Source organism: Psilocybe cubensis, chromosome 5, assembly GCF_017499595.1.
Source record: "Psilocybe cubensis strain MGC-MH-2018 chromosome 5, whole genome shotgun sequence".
Taxonomy (NCBI): Eukaryota; Fungi; Basidiomycota; class Agaricomycetes; order Agaricales; family Agrocybaceae; genus Psilocybe; species Psilocybe cubensis.
The window spans coordinates 2227545-2246313 of NC_063003.1; the positions used below are offsets into that span (position 1 = coordinate 2227545).

The following is an 18769-nucleotide window of genomic DNA, read 5'->3' on the forward strand; positions in this document are numbered from 1 at the left end:
GGTATGTTATTTCTAAAATTACGATGCAGATCAGGTTAAAGTGGTCCCTAAACTCGACAGTGCACGCCGCTACCGCGAGTTGGTTCAAGGGTGCCTGTGTTGACAATGTCGAGATCCGTGGGATCCCGAAGCGAGAGTACTATACATTTAGATTCGAAGCTGTCGGTTTACTAACATCTAAAGCCTAGTGAACACTTGAATAGATTTGTTTTCAGGGTTACATACCTTGTTGGCCAGGCCCTGGGGTCCGATCGAGGTTGCCATTTAAGGCCATTTAATATTTGCCGATGCGCATCGTCGGAAGTCCCTTTATATGTTTCCTACTGAACACTAGGGAGACACCCTTTCCTCCGCATATCTCGGTTCTACTACTCCTCTAATGTCCTCAAAAAGAGGGCGCAAAAGAAACGACAATCTTCCTCCGAACCGTGCTAGAGATGTCCAGCGTGCTTTCCGCGCCCGACGCGCTGCTCATCTTCAGGTATGAAATTCCTTTCCCCACCATATGTGAAATTTCATTAACCATACGTCCATACTTCCTCCAATTCATTCCGCTTTCAGGCCTTGGAGCAGAGGGTGTCAGAGCTCGAGGAAGAGAATGGTTGTCTCCGTCAGGCGTTAAATCTTCCACCATCAAATCGAATACCTCTGGGTAAAGGTCCCACCGGCAAAGACAAGGCGAAAAATTACGATACAGGAAGCGCAGGAGGAAGCCAGTCGTTGGGATTCCACTCAAGTCGCGAATCGTCCTCCCCCGAGTCTCCTAGGTCGCGTGGAAGCTCGCAGTCGCCTTCGACGATGACGGTTTCTATGTCTGGTTCTTCACGCCCCATGACGGTTATTGAGCCCAACTCCTGGTCCGATTCCATGCTGCTGAACGACCACCAGCAGCATCACCAGCAACATCAGCATTCCGACGTCGCTGGCCCTTCGGATTCTGGCTACCACATCGCGTCTGTCTCAGCTCCTTTACCACTCAAGGCTCTTCAATATCCTTACAACGGCGCGACCAATAGCAATGGGTTCCAGCCAGCACCACGTCCGTTATCGAGCAATCTGTACACCGGAAGTCCCAGCAATTATTCGCACTCCTCCGACCGTCCCATAACCAACAACTACGGCAGTCAAAACTTCAATGTTCGTACTGAAATTCGCGAGGAACCCCGTCAACAATATAACTATGCCCAATCCTTCCCCTCTCACGACCCCAACATGCACAGCCAAACTCCGCCTCCTCCTAACATCACCTCGCAGCCTCACTCTCATCATAATACCAACAACCCACGCGATTCGCCCCTTCCTTACCCACATAGACGATCTCTAACTGATCCCCAGGGATTTTCTATCGGGCAAGGTTTCCCTCATCTCCCTAACCCCGCTCAACTCCAACACACATCGAGGACCCCCGATTATTTGCGTCAGCAGGATAATATTCATCTGACAGCCCCCTCTCGCTCTGGACCATATGGACCTGATGGTCGTCTCAACCCTGTCCCTTGACATAATAATTTAACTCGCTCCTTTCCAGTTTTATGACTTTTTCCCTTACGTCTCTCGGACTCGTCCCACCAGACGCCAATCTAACGAAACAATTCTGTATCGCTATTGCAACCAAAGACCCTCGGTCCTATCTTCGGCCATATACCTAGATATGTACTAGCATCTTACTTTACATCCTTAACTTACATCGCCTTCTTCCGAGCGTAGTTTGGAAGAAAGCATGATTATTCAATTCCTTGTTGTGCTCATGGATTTACGTTCTCCCACCTATTCAGCAGTCGAAGGTATTGTCTATCAAAACCTGGGGGGGCCGTGTGGCGTCGATAGGTCCATCGATCTATTATTCGCTCTCAAGGACACGGCTACTTTCTCTTCGCGGTTCCTAGGTATACACGTGGATCAACGACCAGCCATCTAGCCGACGCTGGCCACCTCCATAAAATTATCTTTGCTGAAATATCTGCGCAACATTACTCATTGGTGTTCCCCCTGTCTAGCTACAGATGCTATCTACCCGCGGCCAGATTTTGCCCGACGCAAGGCGTTACACAAATTGCTGACATGTACGAGACTGAGGGGAGATGCGGTCGGACGTCTGTGCGACCCTGTGTACACGAGCGTATGGTGGTGATCCTCACGACCGCCCATACCGTGCGGTCAGCAAGGGGCTTTAGCACAGCGGACTTTTGTTCGGCGCCCCGTGGCTGATCTGTATTGCATCCTCGACCCTCCGTAGTGTTTAATTAAACAAATGTGGACATATAGACGGTTACTTAAGGCGGATTTGCCTTATTTTTGAGCACAAAAATACACAATGGGACAGAATTCTGTGTTCTTTTATTACCGAGAAATTAAAGTTGTCAGGCCCAATCGAATCGCTTTGCAGACACCAATCACGAGTAACGGTCCATATCGTTTTTATCATTCCAAGCCCTTCCAAGCCACGTACTGGTTGATGCTAATGGTAAATGACGCAGTTTCCAAGCAAGCTTTAAAGGAGTCGAAAACATTTGGACGCCGAAACAGGAGCAACAGATTGCACAGCACAACGCGGTCATTCATGGAAATGTGCGATGGGAGAAATACCACAAAATTTGTGCGCATTTTGCGCTGATTCCGATTATTGTGTGAACGGCTGCCTTTGTGGTCTGAGAAGTGTCACATTCTCATTGACAGGTGACCGTTTGTGCAGAGCTTGGCCAGTGCATGCTTCAGGCGGCAGGCCTTTTCCTGTTTGTGGGATCGAGGAATTGATCATTGGCACCCAACTCGGCCGAAGGCACCAACTCCCCCTAGTCTCATCCCCCAATAGCCCCGCAAGGAAGAAAGTCGCCAATAGCGCTTTATCGACCGCACCATCAAAACGCAATCGGTAGGTGGCCAGGTATTATTGCCTCCCTTGTTCGCAACAGAGTTGGGCCTGGTTTATACCCCTGTCCTACCTCGTCTTTCCCCCTGTCACGGACGGCTGGAAAAACCCAACATGCATGCCCCCTACATCGCCTGGAACCCATCATACTCGCATCATTTTTGCGCATGAAAATGCCTATCGACGTCCGACAGATCCTGGCATGATTCTGGGGAGAAGTTTCTGCGCTTCCGGCTGGCTGGACAAGTTAACATACATGGGCGTTCTTGAATTCTTCATTTCTGGAATCCCAGGAGGCACGGCAATGCGGCGAGATACCTGTACAGATGAGCTGGCAAGTGGGCAGCAAAATGGTCGAGATATACGCCGACAGCTTACCCAGTTTCAGCGGCCTACTACCGTAAGCAAAGGAGAGAGAAGGCCACCGACGGGAAGATTTTGCTGTGATCATAAGTTCAAGCGTCAATGTTATGCATCGCGAAGTTACTTCTCACCTCACTCTCAACCCTCACTGTTTCATCTCGTATTTTACGATTGAAGCGGAAGTCTCTTGCCGAAGGTGTATCAACGGAAGATGTGGCATTACAGGATTTTTTGTGCCGGTGTGGCTTTCCTGGCGAAACTATGTAATATCTGTGCAACTAAAAATAAAAATAAAAAATAAGCGATTGCACTTTCACCTTTCGCGGATGACTCCAGACTCGGGTTTGGAGGCTGGCTGAGTTGGCTTATGCGCCGTCCTAAATTGCGGGGATTGATGATGATGATGGCCAGGAGTCAGGACATAAGTAGGATGTAAGCATTTCCTTTTTTTAGCACTTTATTGATCCCAATCTCATTGACGCCAGATTGACGCACATAAATGCGTATATGCGGTTTGGAAAACGGCGAATGGGATATTTATAAGATCGTGGTAAGGTAAGTATATGCCAGCAAATTGAAAGGAAGTTTTGCTAACGGCTCCAACGGTCGTAAGTGAACCCTTCGCGGCAACTCTGGAGCGGGACATTCCGACGGTGGAAACAGCCGTGAAGCTGAGCTACGCACGTTCATGTTGCTGGCAGAGCTGGGCGTCCACTTTGTCCACTTTGTCGACTAGTTTTTCCTGGCTCCATTCTGCCAGAAACATTACAGCCTGTACAATTGAATACCGCAGTACAGCCAGGACTTTCTTCGGAATATCGGGATGTTGTGGCGGCCGCATTCATTTTGACCCTGATGACGGAACAGAAAAAGACTGGAGCGCAAAAAGCAACATCAATCTCATAAGCTAAAGCTGTTCTGCTGACCACGGACACAAAGGAAAAAACGGCGAGTATGGAGGATGACATAGTTCAAGTTGAAAACACGGACCTATACAAAATTAGAGTGTGCCACAGTTACGGCGGATCACCCTGGTGGGATGATTGCATGTTGATTGCAAGAGGAAACTGAGGCGCAAACAAGGTGTCAAGCTATTTTTAGCGCTGCCGAACCCACGAGCCAATCAGCATCTTCGGCATTAATCACGTGGTATTGTATCGTGTCATGCAAAGTGGCTTCGCCCCTTGGTCGCGAACCTGAATCTTCTGTGTGCATCCAGTCCAAACGCCTGTCTTTGTTTCCACCCCTTACATTTCTACTATATAATATAGATTTTTCTGTTTCTGTCAAACTGCCTCGCTCACATTCTTCACCGTCACCGCCTTCGTCCAAGCAGGCTACTGGGCGAAGCGACTCTAGTCGAAAGCATCAGCAAAATGGCCCTAGATTCCGGAGAAGGCAAGGGTCTGCCATCATAGAAGCGAGCGAAAAAGCGAAAGTGACGATGGATTGGAGTACGAGTTACCATGCCGGGTCTTCAAGGTGCGTCCGAATCCCACACTGCCTTTAGCGCTAGCACCCTCTCCCTCCGAAGAGGGGCGCCTCGATGCTGATCTGTCTTCTCTTCTTGTGACGCACGCAGCTCGGGATCGCGGTGTAGCTCGGACGAGGAGACGGACGATGACCTGCCATCTGATCTGCGCGGCCGCGATTTTTCAGAGAAGAGGTTGAGGAATGGGGATGCGGTGTCGAGGTTCCGCGGGCCCGTTGCGCTGGCGTCGGCTGCTGCAGGAGCGCGCAGGCCCAGTCCCCACGAGCAATCGTCCGGAGACTCGACAGCGACGACGTCGACGACGACCGTTAAACCTGCGTCTATCTCGAGGCGACGCACGTCGTTCACGCGCTCGCGCTCGCCTGCGGTGACGCGGGTGCCGTTCAATGCCAGCACGGCGGCGCACCACCACAGACACATTTCCCCAGCTGTCAACACCAGGCGCAGTGCCCGACAGAACGCGGTGCTCTTGGCCCCGCGATACCTGTTCCCTGCGCAGTGCCGCGTACAGCTGCGCATGCCGCTGACGTCCCTCGCGTGGACGTTTGCGATGGACACGCGCAAGCTGGCGGAGTCGGTGATTTTGCTTGCGTCGCTTTTGTATGCTGCGAGTCATATAGCGGGGTATACACCGCCGAGTATACCGCCGTTTTCGTATCCTGAAGCGCATGTGTGGCTTGCACTCGGTGCGTATCTGAGTTCTCTTTCCCTCTGTGTATGTGTGTGCTTAACAATTTTTTCATTCGCGTAGAACTGCGCATTCTGTCCGCTGTATCCTCACTATACATGCTCTGGGTCCACAGCACATTCACATTCACCTCTACCACCACCAACACCACCCCAACCCCAACGACATCACTCAAAAGCCACACATCCGCACTGAGCGCCCCATCTGTCCCTCTACGCCCGGCGTCTCCGCGCCTTGGGGACGCGAGCCGCGGCGGCAGCGGGCGCCAGGCCGCCCCAACAAGTTACGACAAGAGCGACTTTGGATACGTATGGATGTCCGTCCCCAAAAATTACCGGTGAGTTCACCCTTTTCCTTTCCTCCCCCCAACTTGTTTCGGCCCGGCTGACTATATCATTTTTTTTTCGTATTCTTTGGTTTTCGTTATCTTTTCGGCGTCATCTAACCATCACGCGTTGGAATCATTCGATGATGAATTGGTTAATTATATATGTACATAATGAATGAATGAATGGGTGGATGGACACGGTAATGTTATGCTTATCGCAGAGATTGCCGCGATGACGGCATACTCACCGGTCTCCTCCTCGGACCTCTAATCGCTACATCCGTCGTCGCGTACACGCTCCTCCAATTCCACTCCGTCTCCGTCTCCCCATCCCTCTCCCCAACACAAACACAAACACAAACACCAATACCAACATCTATCCTCCCACAGGGCTGGCGCATCGAGCCCCCCTTATACCTGCGCAACTCGCGCCTGCGCCTCGCGCCCGCGCAGGCGGCGTTGTTGTCGCGCTATGGACTCGTGGATCTGAGCACGTATTGTGCGGTTATTTTGTTGGTGCATGTGTGCGCGAGTTGGTGGGTTGAGGCGCGGGCTAGAGCTAGAGTTAGAGCTAGGGTCGCTGCCGGTGCTGGTACGGGTGTGGGGGCAAACGCGGGTGTTGGTGCGACGGGAAGAACAGGAGGAGGAGGAGGAGGAGGAGTGGGAGTGGTGGATGGAGAGCGCGCGTCGGTGCCGCGCAGTGAAGGTCTCCGCTCAAGCTGGTACATCCTCTTTGCGCTATGCACGAGCGTGCTGATGGTCTCGCTCAAACTGGCGCTCAAGGTGTACGATGTTAAATTATGGAACTGTTAAGTCTCCTCCCTTTTTCTCTTTTTTTTTTTTTTTTTTTTTTTTTTGATTCGGGCTACTAACTAACGCGTATGAAATAATATGTACAGATTTAAACGTGTTCGAGGCGGTGGTTGCCTCGCTCTTTTATCAATTCTCGCTGTATGTCGCGCTGAGACTTGCCCATCGCGGGTTCACACTTGGCGAGCTCGGGTTGACGTGTTTCGGCGCGACAGCTATCGGCCTCGAATTTCTCAATCTCACCATCGCTCGCGTACGTCTTCCCTTAAAAATCAATTAATCTCATCTAATCTTAACCAATTAATCTAATCTAATCTAATCTAATCTTAAACCACCCAGATCCGACCAATAACAACCCCCTACATCCGAACATACCGCCTCCCCACCCCCCTGCTCACATTCCAAATAGCACTAATAGTAGGCTCACTACTCACAGGCTTCCTCCTCTCCCCCTTCCTCGTGCTCTCGCGGAATAACGCGCAGCGGCCCGTGCACCGCTTACGCTTCCCGCAGGAAAAGGCGAGGAATAGGAAGTTGTATGCGGGGGGGTTTTATGGAGGTGCGGTGTTGTGTGTTGGGGTGCTGGTGGGGGTGTGGACGAGGTGGTGTTTGGGTGGGAGGGATCCGTGGGTGTGGGTTGTTTATTATGTTGTTGAAAGGACGGGAGGGGGAGCGGAGGGGGAGGGGGTAGGAGGGGATGGGGGGAAAGCGGGAGGGAGGAGAGCGAGAGTGGGTATGGTGGTGTATTGGGCGATATTGGGCCTTTTGAGTGTGGCGGGGTGGAATAGGCAGTTGGCGAGATCGAGGAGGTTTAGGATGCGGAATACGACGTCTGTGGGGGTGGAGAGTATGTCGGGGGATTCGAATGCGCTACCTGCTTCCTCCTCTTCGTTGTCGTCGTCGATGGGGATGGGGATGGGGGGTGGAACGAGTGTGGATGTGGATGGTGCATCCAACTCGCTCATCGCTATCACGCCGTCTTCGTTCCCGAGCTCGAGCTCGAGCTCGTTGCCGAATGGGGCTGGAGGTGCGGCGGGGATGATGTCGAATGTTGCTAGTGCTAGCGGGATGATGTCGAATGTGGCTAGCGGGATGATGTCCAACGTCGCTAGTGGGATGATGTCTAACGTCGCTAGTGGGATGATGTCGAATGTGGCTAGCGGGAGCGGGAAGATGATGTCGAATGTTGCGACGGACCTGCTTGATGCTGCTGATAAGCGCGTGCCGACGCTTGGATTGAATGCGCGGAGAAAGTTTTTTCATGGGCTGGCGGTTGTGATGTTTGTTCCTGGGATTGCTGTTGATGTGCGTTTATCCTCCATTCCATTGCTTCTGCTAATTAATTGCCTAACTTGAACTTGATTTTTTTTTGCAACTCTAGCCGGCGTTCACGCATCTAGCGCTAAGCGTCGCATTCGCCCTCTTCACATTCGTCGAATACATACGCTACTTCGCGATATACCCCTTTGGAGCGGCAGTGCATTTGTTTATGAATGAGTTTTTGGATCATAGGGATAGTGGGACGGCGATATTGAGCCATTTTTATTTGTTGACGGGGAGTGCGGGGTCGTTGTGGCTTGAGGGGTGAGTTGTTCGTTGTTGTTGTTTTGTTTTTGCGGGCTTGGGTTTTTTTCTTTTTTGGATGGATGGAGTAGCTGATGTTTTTTTTTGCGTTGTAGACCCAGTAGGTTGTTGCAGTTTACAGGCATTTTAACCCTCGGTTTGGGAGATGCGGCTGTGAGTACCTTTCTCTCCCCTCTCCCTTCGTCCTTATTACAATCGTAATCAGAAGCTGACTTCACCTTAACCTCACCACATCGCGCAGGCGTCGATTGTAGGCAGACGGATCGGAGTGCACAGGTGGTCGTCTACGACATCCAAGACGCTGGAAGGGAGTATCGCGTTTGTGGGTTCTGTGGTTGGTGCGGCGGGGTTGTTGAGGCTTGCGGGGTACGTTGAGTCGTTTTCGGTGAGTTTCGCGTTTCTTTTTTTTCCTTTTTTTTCTTCTTTTTTTTTTTTGTTACTCATGACAGAGCATGGATCATGGATGGCTGATGTTTTTTTTTTACTTTTTTTTTTGGGTATGGATGTAGAGCGCGGGGTACCTGGGCGTTGTATGTGTGTCTGCGCTGTTGGAAGCTGTTTCGGATCAGAATGATAATTTGACGCTGCCGTTGTATATGTGGAGTTTGTTGGTTGTGTGTGGTGTTGCATAGTCGCTATGCCATGCCACGCTATGCGACGATGCCATGATCACGCTATGCGACGATGAGGATGATCAGGGGAAGGGGTGACGTCATACTTCGCACGGTGGAGGGAGATGCCGGACGGGAGCTTTATGTGGAGTAGAAGTAGAATTACATACACATACGTACAGTGACTGGACGAGACGAGAACTAGACTGGACTAGCTTGCACTGGTGAAAGAAAACTCGAAAAACCAAAACGAAAAACGGAAAACAAGCGGATAACAAGCGGACTATAACTTTTTTTTTTATTGATTGATGTGTATGGCTTTGTGCTGAGATGACACGTTCGGATGGCTCTTTGCGTGGTTTTGTGGGGCGGAGGGAGGGGGAGAGGGATGGGGAGGGGGAAGGGCAGCCACCACCTGCTGCTGCTGCTGCTGGTGTCAGTCAGCTTTCTGAAGAGTATCAGCCACCACCACAGCACCAGCACCAGCACCACCAGCAATTACACCAGCAGCAGCAGCAGCAGCGCAATCTACCGCGCAAGCCTGCACGACCGTCTACTGCGCCTTCGGCGCCCCGGGACGTCTTTTCTCTTCTTCCTTCCTCTGCGCCGTTGGTACAGGCGCAGGTCCATGCCAGTGGTGGGTTAGGTTCTGTCGGCACTTCCACTGATTCTACCGCCACCGACTTCACCAGCACTTCATCATCATCATACCCCAGCTCAGACAGCGGAGCAGATAGCAGTGCAGACGCTGTGGATAGTGTGCACAGTGAGCTCCCGCTGCAGCCTGTTATGGAGGACGATGCGACAAGTACGAGTACGGGTATGAGTATGACTACGAGTATGGGTATTGGTGTGTTATCTGCCTTTTTTGTGGTGGTGTGGATGGGTGCTTATGCTTATGCTGATTTGGTCTAGACGATCATCATCATCATCTACAGCAGCAGGAACGTCTTATCTCGGGTATGGCTGACGCCACTCAGCATCCCCAGCAACAGGCACCCCAGCACCAGCATCAACAGCAGCAGCATCAACAGCAGCAGAACACACTGACGGTATCCGAATGCGACTGGGCGACGTTCATCGCTGCGTACGCAGCGGGCCGCTGGGACCCCCATCGCACGCCGAATAAGCCTATGCCGTGTCATTTGCTTCTGGCGGATTCGATGCGCTTTGCTGGGTATGATGTATCGTCTTCTTCTGCGAAGATGGTGCGGGGTGGGGTGAATGAGGGTCCTGTCCTGGGCGAGGGCGGACAGCCGCCCACGCAGGATGGGGAGGGCATACCGCTTATCAAGTTTGACGATCCGTCGGCGTCTTCGTCGTCTGCTGCTACGCAGCCACTTTCTGCTGTCTCTGAACCTGGCTCTAGTAGCAAGCCGCATCTGACAATGCCCCTCCGCCTCCCGCACCGCTTCCGCAACTCCTTCTCCACATCCACCTCCTCCTCCTCATCCACCACCTCCACCACCTCCTCATCCAACGCAGCAGCCGGCGCCCCGCCGCATCCCTCCGCCGTCTCCGATGTCCACGCGGCGGTCGCGACGATGCGCTGGGCCGCTGCGCGCGTGGATATTTCGCCGCTTGCTCTGCCGTCGCCGGAGCATGAGCTTACGGACCCGATGCGCGGGGTGACGGCTGCGATACCGGGGTCGCATCCTGTTGATGGCGGGTATGAGTATGAGGGGAGGGTGGGGGTGGATTGTATGGTTACGCCGGGGGGCACGAGGAGGTCGCGGTTGAATGGGTTTTGGGAGGGGACGACGGATGTGGATGGTGCGGGGATGGGGGCGGGAGCGGGGGTGGATAGGCTGGAGACGATTTTGGCGAGTCCGCCGGAGGTCGATTGGACGGGTGTGCCTGGACCTGATGATGATGACGCTGGTGGACGGCAAGGGCAAGGGCGGCGGCGGACGTCAAGCGACGAGGCTAACGTTAATAATTCTAATTCTAATGGTCATCAGCACGGGCACGCGCGCGGTGTGTCCCTGGAAGTTGAAGGTGCACTGCATGGGGATTTGGAATCGACGTCATTGTACACGTCAATGTCAGGTTTGACGGTATCTGGTGCCGATTTGGATTTGGATTTGGATTTGGAGGGGTTGGTGGATGATTCGGTGTCGACATCAAGTATGTCGTCGTCTAGTTTAGCTGGTGTAGGGACACCGACACCGACAACGTCAGCAGCAGCGGTACCAGCAGCAGCAGCATCAGCACCAACGACGTCAGCAACAACGTCAGCAACGTCAACGTCACCGTTAACGTCAAAAACATCCAAGATCCATATCGGGTCATCCGCCCCTCCTCCTTCTTCTTCTTCTTACCCTCCGCATACGCATCACCCGCGCATCCCTCCCGCCAGCGCACCAGCCATCGAGAACAACAACGCACCGCCCTCGTCCTGGCGCACGGACTATTTTGGGGATGTAACCGGGCTCACGACGGGGTGGGGCCCGATTACGGAGACAAAGTCGTTGCCTGCTGCTCCTGATTCTATTGGTATCGGCAATGCGACTGCGAATACGAAGATTCTGCCATCCACTTCGGGTCTGACGTTGACGCCTGCGACTTTGTCATCGACATCGATGCTGACGACGACGTCGTCTGCTGCGACGAATATAAGTAATTATGCTAATACGAATGTGTCTGCTACTGCCGCTACCAATGGGAATGGGAGTTTTACTTCGGCTTCTGCTTCGACTTCGACTTCGACTTCAACTTCAACTTTGAACCCATCTTCATCTTCATCCTCTAACACCACTCCATCTTCATCCTCGAATCCCGACCCTCATTCTCACCCTAACCACGACCACTCGCACAACAACCCCTCCCAACAACCCTCCCAACAACACCACCACTCACACCACCACGACAGCGAAAACACATACAACCAACCTTCAACACCTACATCCGTCCCGGCGCTGCCGCGCCGGTTGGCACTCACGAGGCAGACGTCGTCGCCGCTTCCTGAGTCTGTGGCTGGGTCTGGGGTTGGTGTGGGTGTCGGTATGGGGGCGATTGGAGGTGGGTTTTTTGTTGGAGGAGGAGGTGGAGGAGGTGCTGGAGGTGCTACTGCAGCAGCACCAGGAGCACCAGGAGCACCGCGAGGAGCACCGCCAAACACAACAACCGACAACCCAACCCCCGAAGACCCAACATCAACCCCAGCCACAGCAACACCCACAGCACAAGCACCAACAGCAACAGCAACACCAACACCAACCACAGGTCCAACCCACCCAAAACTCAAACTCAAACTCAAACTAGGCCGCGCTGCCAAAGAAGAGAGGATGTTCAGTGAGCTGGGGTACCTTGCCCCGCCTTATCCGCCGGATGAGCTCGAGAGACGGAGGGCTTTGTATAAGTAAGTTTTTCTTTGGTTTTTTTCTTTGAGGGTCTTTTTTTTTTGCGAGGGTTTTTGGATGGGGTTTTTGGGGTTTTGCGGTTTTGCGGTTTTGGGTTTTTGGTTTTGGTTTGGGGTTGGGTTTTGGTTTTGGTTTTGGTTTTGGGTTGGGTTTTGCGGGGGTTTTGGGTTTGGGTTGGGTTTTGCGAGGGTTTTGCGAGGGGGTTTTTTGCGAGGGGTTTTGGTTGGGTTTTTGGTTCTTCTTGGTCCTTTTTTCAAAAAAAAGAAGAAAAGAAGAAAAAGAAAAAGAAAGTGGTAGGATGGTACCGGTGCTGACGCGCGTTTTACATTTTTACGTTTCGCGTTTTACTTTCTCTTCGTTGTTACGATTTTTTTAAATTGCGTTTTGCGTTTTGCGTTTCACCTTGCGCTTTTACGTTTTCGTTTTCATGTTCTCATGTTTTTTTGTGATTTCATGTTTTTCGCATTCGCGTTTCTGCGCTTTGCGTTTCGTGTCAATATCTTTTATTGACAACTGACAACTGAAAACTGACAAACTGACGATCAATTCCAACGACACGACAGATTCAACATATGGAACACAGGCCCCGACATGAACTTTGACAGAATCGCACACCTCGCAAAGTTGGTGTTTAGCACGAAAGGTGTGCTTGTGTCGTTGATTGATGGGAATGAGCAGTAAGTTTCTTCCAAGTTGATAAGTTGTTTTCGCTTCGCTGTTTTTTCCTTGTTCCGTTGTTTCTGTGTTTTGTGGTGTTGTGTGTTTTGTTTTTTGTGGTGTTGTGTGTTTTGTTTTGTGAGCTGTGTTGTGTGAGCTGTGTTTTGTGTGATCTGTTTTGTGTCCTTTTTTGGTTTTGATTGATTGTTGGATTGTTGGACTGACGAATTACCAATTGACTTTTGTGTTTGTGTGTATAGGTGGAATAAATCGGAATGTGAGTGCTTTTTCTTTCTTTTTTAATCGTGCGGGGGTTTCTTTCTTTCCTTTCCTCTCTCTTTCCTGGTTTTTTGTGAGGAGCACGAGGAGCATGAGTAACAGGAAGATGCAGAAAGTGAAAATAGGAAAGAGGAAGGGGAAGTAGGAAGAGGAAGGAGGACGAGAAAGGAGAAAAGAAACCCCCCACCACAAACTCTCGAAAAAAATTTTGGAAATATGGAATTGCTTGACTTATTATGCAGGGGGTATGAAAATCACCAGCTGTGCGCGCGCGCATTCGTTCTGTGGGCATACGATTTTACAGCGGTGCGTTTTTCTTTTCTTCATGCTCTTTTTGTTTTTGCTTTTTTTGCGTTGGTTTGTTGGTTCTATTTCGTTCGTTCGTGTTCGTTTGAGAGGTATGGGCTTTGTTGGACTTTTCGTTTTTTTCTTTTTTTTTTCTTTTATTTTATTTCTTTGGTTTTTTTTCAGGATGTGACTAAACATGCCATTTTTGAATATTTTACTTTTGGAATTTGTAGAGGCGACGAACCGATGGTTATTCTGGATACGCATAAAGATTGGCGGTTCGAGAAAAACGTAAGAATTTCTTTTTTAAAAAAACCAAAAACAAAGCCTTCTAGCTGTTGTGTCTGTGTGTGTGTTTTAGTAATGATGCTGACTGTCTTTTTTGTGTTGTTTTTAGCCTTTGACGATTGGAGCGCCGCATATACGGTTCTACGCCGGCGCGCCGCTGCGTACGCACGATGGGTTTAATATCGGCACGTCAGTACCCATTTCTCTCTCTGGACCTTGTTTTTTTTTTTTTTTTTTTGGTTTTTTGGGTGTTGATCGCTCACGATTTTTTATTTTTATTTTTTTGGGGGGTCTAGGCTTGCGGTTATTGACGATCAGCCAAGGGAGGAGTTTTCGCCTAGGCAGAGACATACATTGAAAGAGTTTGCGGTTCGTGGGATTGTTCTTTTTTTATCGCATGTTTTTTTGGGAGTTGGAAGTGACTTTTTGTGGGTTTTGTAGGCGATTGCGACGAGGGAGATGGAGCTTTGGAGCGATAAGGTGTGTGTACATGGATGTAAACACGAAGTGATGATAATTGACGGATGATTGTGTGCAGATTCAACTGCGAATCAGGGACCGCATTCAAAATTCAGTAAGCTATCACCTCCAAAGGGTCCTATCGCTTTTTGCCCTAACCTTTCCTAACTTTTCTCTACTCAGATGGAGCAATTCAGCCGCGAATGCCTCGAAATCGACACCGAAACGCACGCAAGCTACGAGCACCCCGACCTGCTCGTCGGATCATCCATGGACAAAGTCTACGACCGCGCCGCGAAACTCGTCAAGCGCACACTGGACGTCGAAGGCGTGCTGGTCATGGACGTCGCGCACACGGAGGTCCTCGAGACGATGAGCGCCGCCGAGGGCACTGTGTCTGTTGCTCTGCACCATGGGGAAGTTGGGCGGGAGATGAGTAGGCGCCAGTTGAGTCATGAGGAGTATAGGCGCCTTGGAGAGTTTTTTGAGAAGTATCCGGATGGGAGGGTGTCGGAGGGTATTGTGCCCCAGAGCTTTAAGCCGTTTTTGCCGACGCATGTGCAGTATGCGCTGAGTGAGTGGTCGCTTTTTTTGTTCGTGTTGGTGTATGTGTTTTTAATGGTGTGCGTGTTTTTTTAGCGGTGCCGATATTTAATATTGATAAACGGCCATTTGCGCTTTTATGTGCGTATAACACGCACGAGCACGCGAAACGATTTGTGAGCTTTCTCAAAAATTATCGTCTGATATGATTTTTTTTAAAAAAACTGTTATGCCGTGGATAGTTGGAAGGACACGAGTTGTCGTATTTGCGCGCGATTGGGGTTATCATTCTCTCTGCGGTGCTGAAACGAAGGATGCTTCTGGCTGATAAAGCTAAAGGGTTGTTTATCTCCAAGTAAGCGTTGGTCTTTGCACAAAAATAAAACCTCATGGAAACTTGACTTGACATTGTTTGATAGTATATCCCACGAGCTACGGACACCGTTACATGGTGTACGTACCCCTCTCACTTCCTGACCCTGACTCGCGTTAACAGCTGACCTGATCCCTGATCCCCTGATCTGTCCTTACAAACCCTCCAGATCCTTGCAGCCGCTGAACTCCTAAGCGAAAGCAACCTCAACCACTCCCAACAATCTTTCCTGCAAACCGTCCAGGCGTGCGGGACGTCGCTCGTCGAAACTGTCAATCATGTGCTAGATTTTACAAAGTTGAGCGGGAATAGTAAAGCGGGCGGAGTGGAGAATGTGATTGTACCGTCTACGTGCGTGCCTAATCCTCTTCCTTCTGCTTTTTGCATGTTATCTTATCTTTGCGGATCTTTACTTAATCGATATATATATATCGTTGTATATATGTTGGAATGATACAGCGTCGACCTGATGCAGCTGGTGGAAGAGGCCGTGGATGGGTGCTGGATAGGCCACCGTGCGCGCACGGCGAGTATGGAGGAGAATGGGATCGGAAGCGTGTATTCGCCGCCGAAGGAGGACCGCGGCTCGCCGGTTGCGACGCGCAGGAAGCATGTCGAGACGATTGTGGACATTGGGTATCGGCCTGAGGTGTGTAAATGCCACAACTACCTCGTTTGGATTGGGTTTTCTGATTGTTTGGTTGGTTGGTTAGGGATGGACGTTGAAGTGCGAAAAGGGGGGTATTCGGAGGATTTTGATGAATCTTTTTGGGAATAGTCTCAAGTTTACATCTGTAAGTGATCATAACGAACATTTCGGTAATTTGAAAACTAACGACAAACCCTTTTTTTAGGACGGTTATGTGCATGTGCTGTTGCGCCAGCTTCCCCCTGCAGAGAACGACCCGCCGAACAAGGTTAGAGTTGAGTTGGCTGTCTTTGACACTGGCAAGGTGGGTTTTATCGATTCATTGATGCCCATGATGAAGTGTTTAAATCAGTTAATTTATAGGGTATTAGCCAGAATTTCTTGAAGGTAACTCGCAGCTCGCATTTTAGATTTAACCTTCTCTCGCTAATAGCCACCTTTAAGAACCAACTTTTCCATCCCTTTTCACAAGAAAATCCACTACAGACAGGCACAGGCCTGGGCCTCGCCATTGTCAGCAGCATCGTCACGTCGGAGAATGTGAGCGGCAAAGTCGACGTTTGGTCAGAAGAAGGCGTAGGCACGGAGATCAAAGTGACGTTCCCTGCTGAAAAAGTCGAGGGTCAGCCTTTGCACGACGCGGAGCTGTTTCGTTCTGAAGAGGATGGTACGCTGCCGACGGTGTCCCTGGTCGGCTTTTCGACGCCCCATAAAGGGGTGCAGCTTCTGGACGAGACGATTCGCTCGTACCTGACGACGTGGTGGGGGTTCGAGATCGTCGACGAAGATGGAGACATCGTCATTATGAATGAGGACCCATCATTAGTTTTAGATGCGACTAGACAGCGAGACACGCAGCATGCGTACATCATACTCTCTTCTTCTCGCGGCAGCCCGGGCTTGATGTCCATAGCGAGCGACCATGAGCGTATCGGCGGCTTCTGTCGCATACTCTACAAGCCTGGCGGGCCTTCTCGACTTCTGGGCGTTCTCAAAGTTAGCATCCACGCGCTGAGAATCGGGAATCATCAAGACCGCATGTCCTCGCCGATGGGGTCGATCAACGGCGACTCGACGCAGGAGCGCGTCAGCAGCAGCAGCAAGTCGCCTTCTGGATCAGGCGTGCGGCGCAACTCGGAGGAAACGGGACAAAGATCATATCCCTACATGCGGCGACCGACGACACCGCGTTCGCACACTGCGCATCCGCTCCCTACGAAGTGGGGTAGTACGTCGACAAAGGCTCCGGAACCGGTGGAGGTGGTGGAGGCGGATACCCCAGTCCCGACGATATCACTCGGGACAGGAGGGACGCTGTTGAAATCGTCCATTGGATCTCTCGACGCCATGCTCCGCTTCCGTGTGCTGGTCGTTGAGGATAATAGTATACTTCGTAACCTCCTGTACGCCCTTCTTTTTTCTTTCTTTTTTTCGTTTTCTGACTTGCTGGGACCTTGTTGTTTTTGTGACGTATTAGAATCAAGTGGCTTTCCAACAAGGTGAGATGTTTGGTTGGTGATTACCTTTGTCCTGTGTTCTGATTTCTTTTTGGTCCAATAGGGTTATGAGTTTGCTGCGGCAGTCAACGGACGTGAGGGCGTCAATGTGTTTCGCGAGGAGGGCCCCTTTGAGTATGTTTCATTCACTATCTTTTCTTTGATTGGCTGACAAATTGCTTCCGAAGCGTCGTCCTATTGGATCTTTCCATGCCCATTCTTGACGGTCAGTGTAATTGCAGTAAAAATCAAATATATCTCTTCTGATATCTTTTGAAATAGGTGTTGGAGCAACCATTGAGATTCGTCAAATCGAAGCGGACATGGTCAAGGTCACGCCAGGCATGCATCCATCCCGAATTCTTGCTCTCACAGGAATGTCGACGTTGGAAGACAAACGACGCGCGTTCGACGCCGGTGTTGACGGATAGTGCGTTCATTTCTTTTTTTTTCTCTGCAATCATCGCTTTGCTTAAACTTTTTTTACGATGACTCAGTCTCGTCAAACCTGTCGCGTTCAAGACGCTAGACGACATGTTTCACAAACTAGGAGTATCATGACACGCGCTCGCACACATAAGGGATCGCCCCACCAGGCTCCCGTCCTTAAAATCTAATAATGTTAATAGCATCAACTCCCTGCTTTGTTTTTTTAGCTACATACATACGTACATACATACACCCGATTCGGATTTCTGCTAACCCGTTTCATCGCTATATTATTGCTGTGCCAACTGATTTGGTTTGCCAGTGCTTTCCCTTTTTCTCTTTCTCTTTGTCCATTTTCCTCTACTTTTTTTGCTTTGATCGATACTATCTCCTCCTTGCTTGTCATTTATCACCCATCAGCTGCATTTCTCTTTTCTCTTTTCCTCTTCTTGTCTTTTTAGTATAAACCATTGATCCATCCATTCCATCGCTCGTATCTCCCCCATTGGTGTATTTTTTTTCCCTCTACTTCTCTATCCATCTGTACATAGTATACCTTGTTGTCTTCTATTTCCCATCACCATCATCATTCCCACATCCATAATATAAATTGCAAAAGACGAATAAAAAGAAATGTACTACTCCTACACTTGCTTACTTATTGCTCTGCATGTCGTTGCTGTTTTTGGTGTCGTAAACATCAGCCAAGAAAAGTTTTTAAGCCTTTATCCCCATTTCTACCCACGGCATATATATGAGACAGCAAAAGCGTCGTTGCGAATCGACGAATCGCAGGCCGTCCGTAATAGACGAATAGTAAATGAATTAAATGACAGAGAGCAGAGCACATTGGTTGGTCAGTTGCATTCATTCTATTCAAGATGTACGCAAAAAAAAAATCATTTTGAGATATATCAAAAACACCAAACTGGTGTCACGTCAACAACAACAACAACAACAGCAACAAAAATTTTGAAAGCAAGGAAGCAAAAAGAAAGTGTAAAAAAAGGGTGAAATTAGCGTCCTCGAAGCAAAAAAAAGCAATGCAGCATGCGCAGTTTTTTTTAGGTCGAAAACCATCGATTGACCTTTTTGTGTGGGTGGTGGATTGGGTGTGTGATGGGAGAGAGAAGCAATGCGGAATGGTGAAGGGGTTGCGGTTTGCGGTTAAGTATCTAAATAAATCTACAAATACATCTTT

General features: G+C 50.1%; 4 protein-coding genes across 4 annotated transcripts; 3 read left to right on the forward strand and 1 right to left on the reverse strand.

Moving 5' to 3' along the window:
- Positions 1 to 379: 379 nt before the first annotated feature.
- On the forward strand, positions 380 to 1500 carry JR316_0006171 (uncharacterized protein; the record flags this gene model as incomplete). The annotated part of the gene is made up of 2 exons (XM_047891920.1): positions 380 to 481; positions 562 to 1500. 2 exons carry the CDS (start codon positions 380 to 382, stop codon positions 1498 to 1500), a joined length of 1041 nt encoding a protein of 346 aa, XP_047749269.1.
- A 3209-nt stretch (positions 1501 to 4709) lies between these two features.
- Positions 4710 to 5144, reverse strand: JR316_0006172 (uncharacterized protein; the record flags this gene model as incomplete). Its single annotated transcript, XM_047891921.1, has 1 exon — positions 4710 to 5144. One exon carries the CDS (start codon positions 5142 to 5144, stop codon positions 4710 to 4712), a length of 435 nt encoding a protein of 144 aa, XP_047749270.1.
- A 97-nt stretch (positions 5145 to 5241) lies between these two features.
- JR316_0006173 (Dolichol kinase EVAN) lies at positions 5242 to 8766 on the forward strand (the record flags this gene model as incomplete). The annotated part of the gene is made up of 9 exons (XM_047891922.1): positions 5242 to 5410; positions 5476 to 5749; positions 5962 to 6548; positions 6640 to 6803; positions 6890 to 7855; positions 7932 to 8134; positions 8230 to 8287; positions 8376 to 8519; positions 8644 to 8766. The coding sequence occupies 9 exons, from the start codon at positions 5242 to 5244 to the stop codon at positions 8764 to 8766; spliced, it is 2688 nt and encodes an 895-aa protein (XP_047749271.1).
- A 309-nt stretch (positions 8767 to 9075) lies between these two features.
- JR316_0006174 (Sensor histidine kinase GacS) lies at positions 9076 to 17700 on the forward strand (the record flags this gene model as incomplete). The annotated part of the gene is made up of 24 exons (XM_047891923.1): positions 9076 to 9595; positions 9661 to 10676; positions 10707 to 12106; positions 12671 to 12784; positions 13286 to 13349; positions 13515 to 13622; positions 13729 to 13808; positions 13916 to 13988; positions 14061 to 14099; positions 14158 to 14193; positions 14262 to 14652; positions 14718 to 14797; positions 14864 to 14976; positions 15041 to 15074; positions 15164 to 15345; positions 15454 to 15643; positions 15708 to 15788; positions 15849 to 15947; positions 16130 to 17046; positions 17121 to 17142; positions 17204 to 17274; positions 17328 to 17365; positions 17422 to 17569; positions 17637 to 17700. 24 exons carry the CDS (start codon positions 9076 to 9078, stop codon positions 17698 to 17700), a joined length of 5880 nt encoding a protein of 1959 aa, XP_047749272.1.
- Positions 17701 to 18769: the final 1069 nt, after the last annotated feature.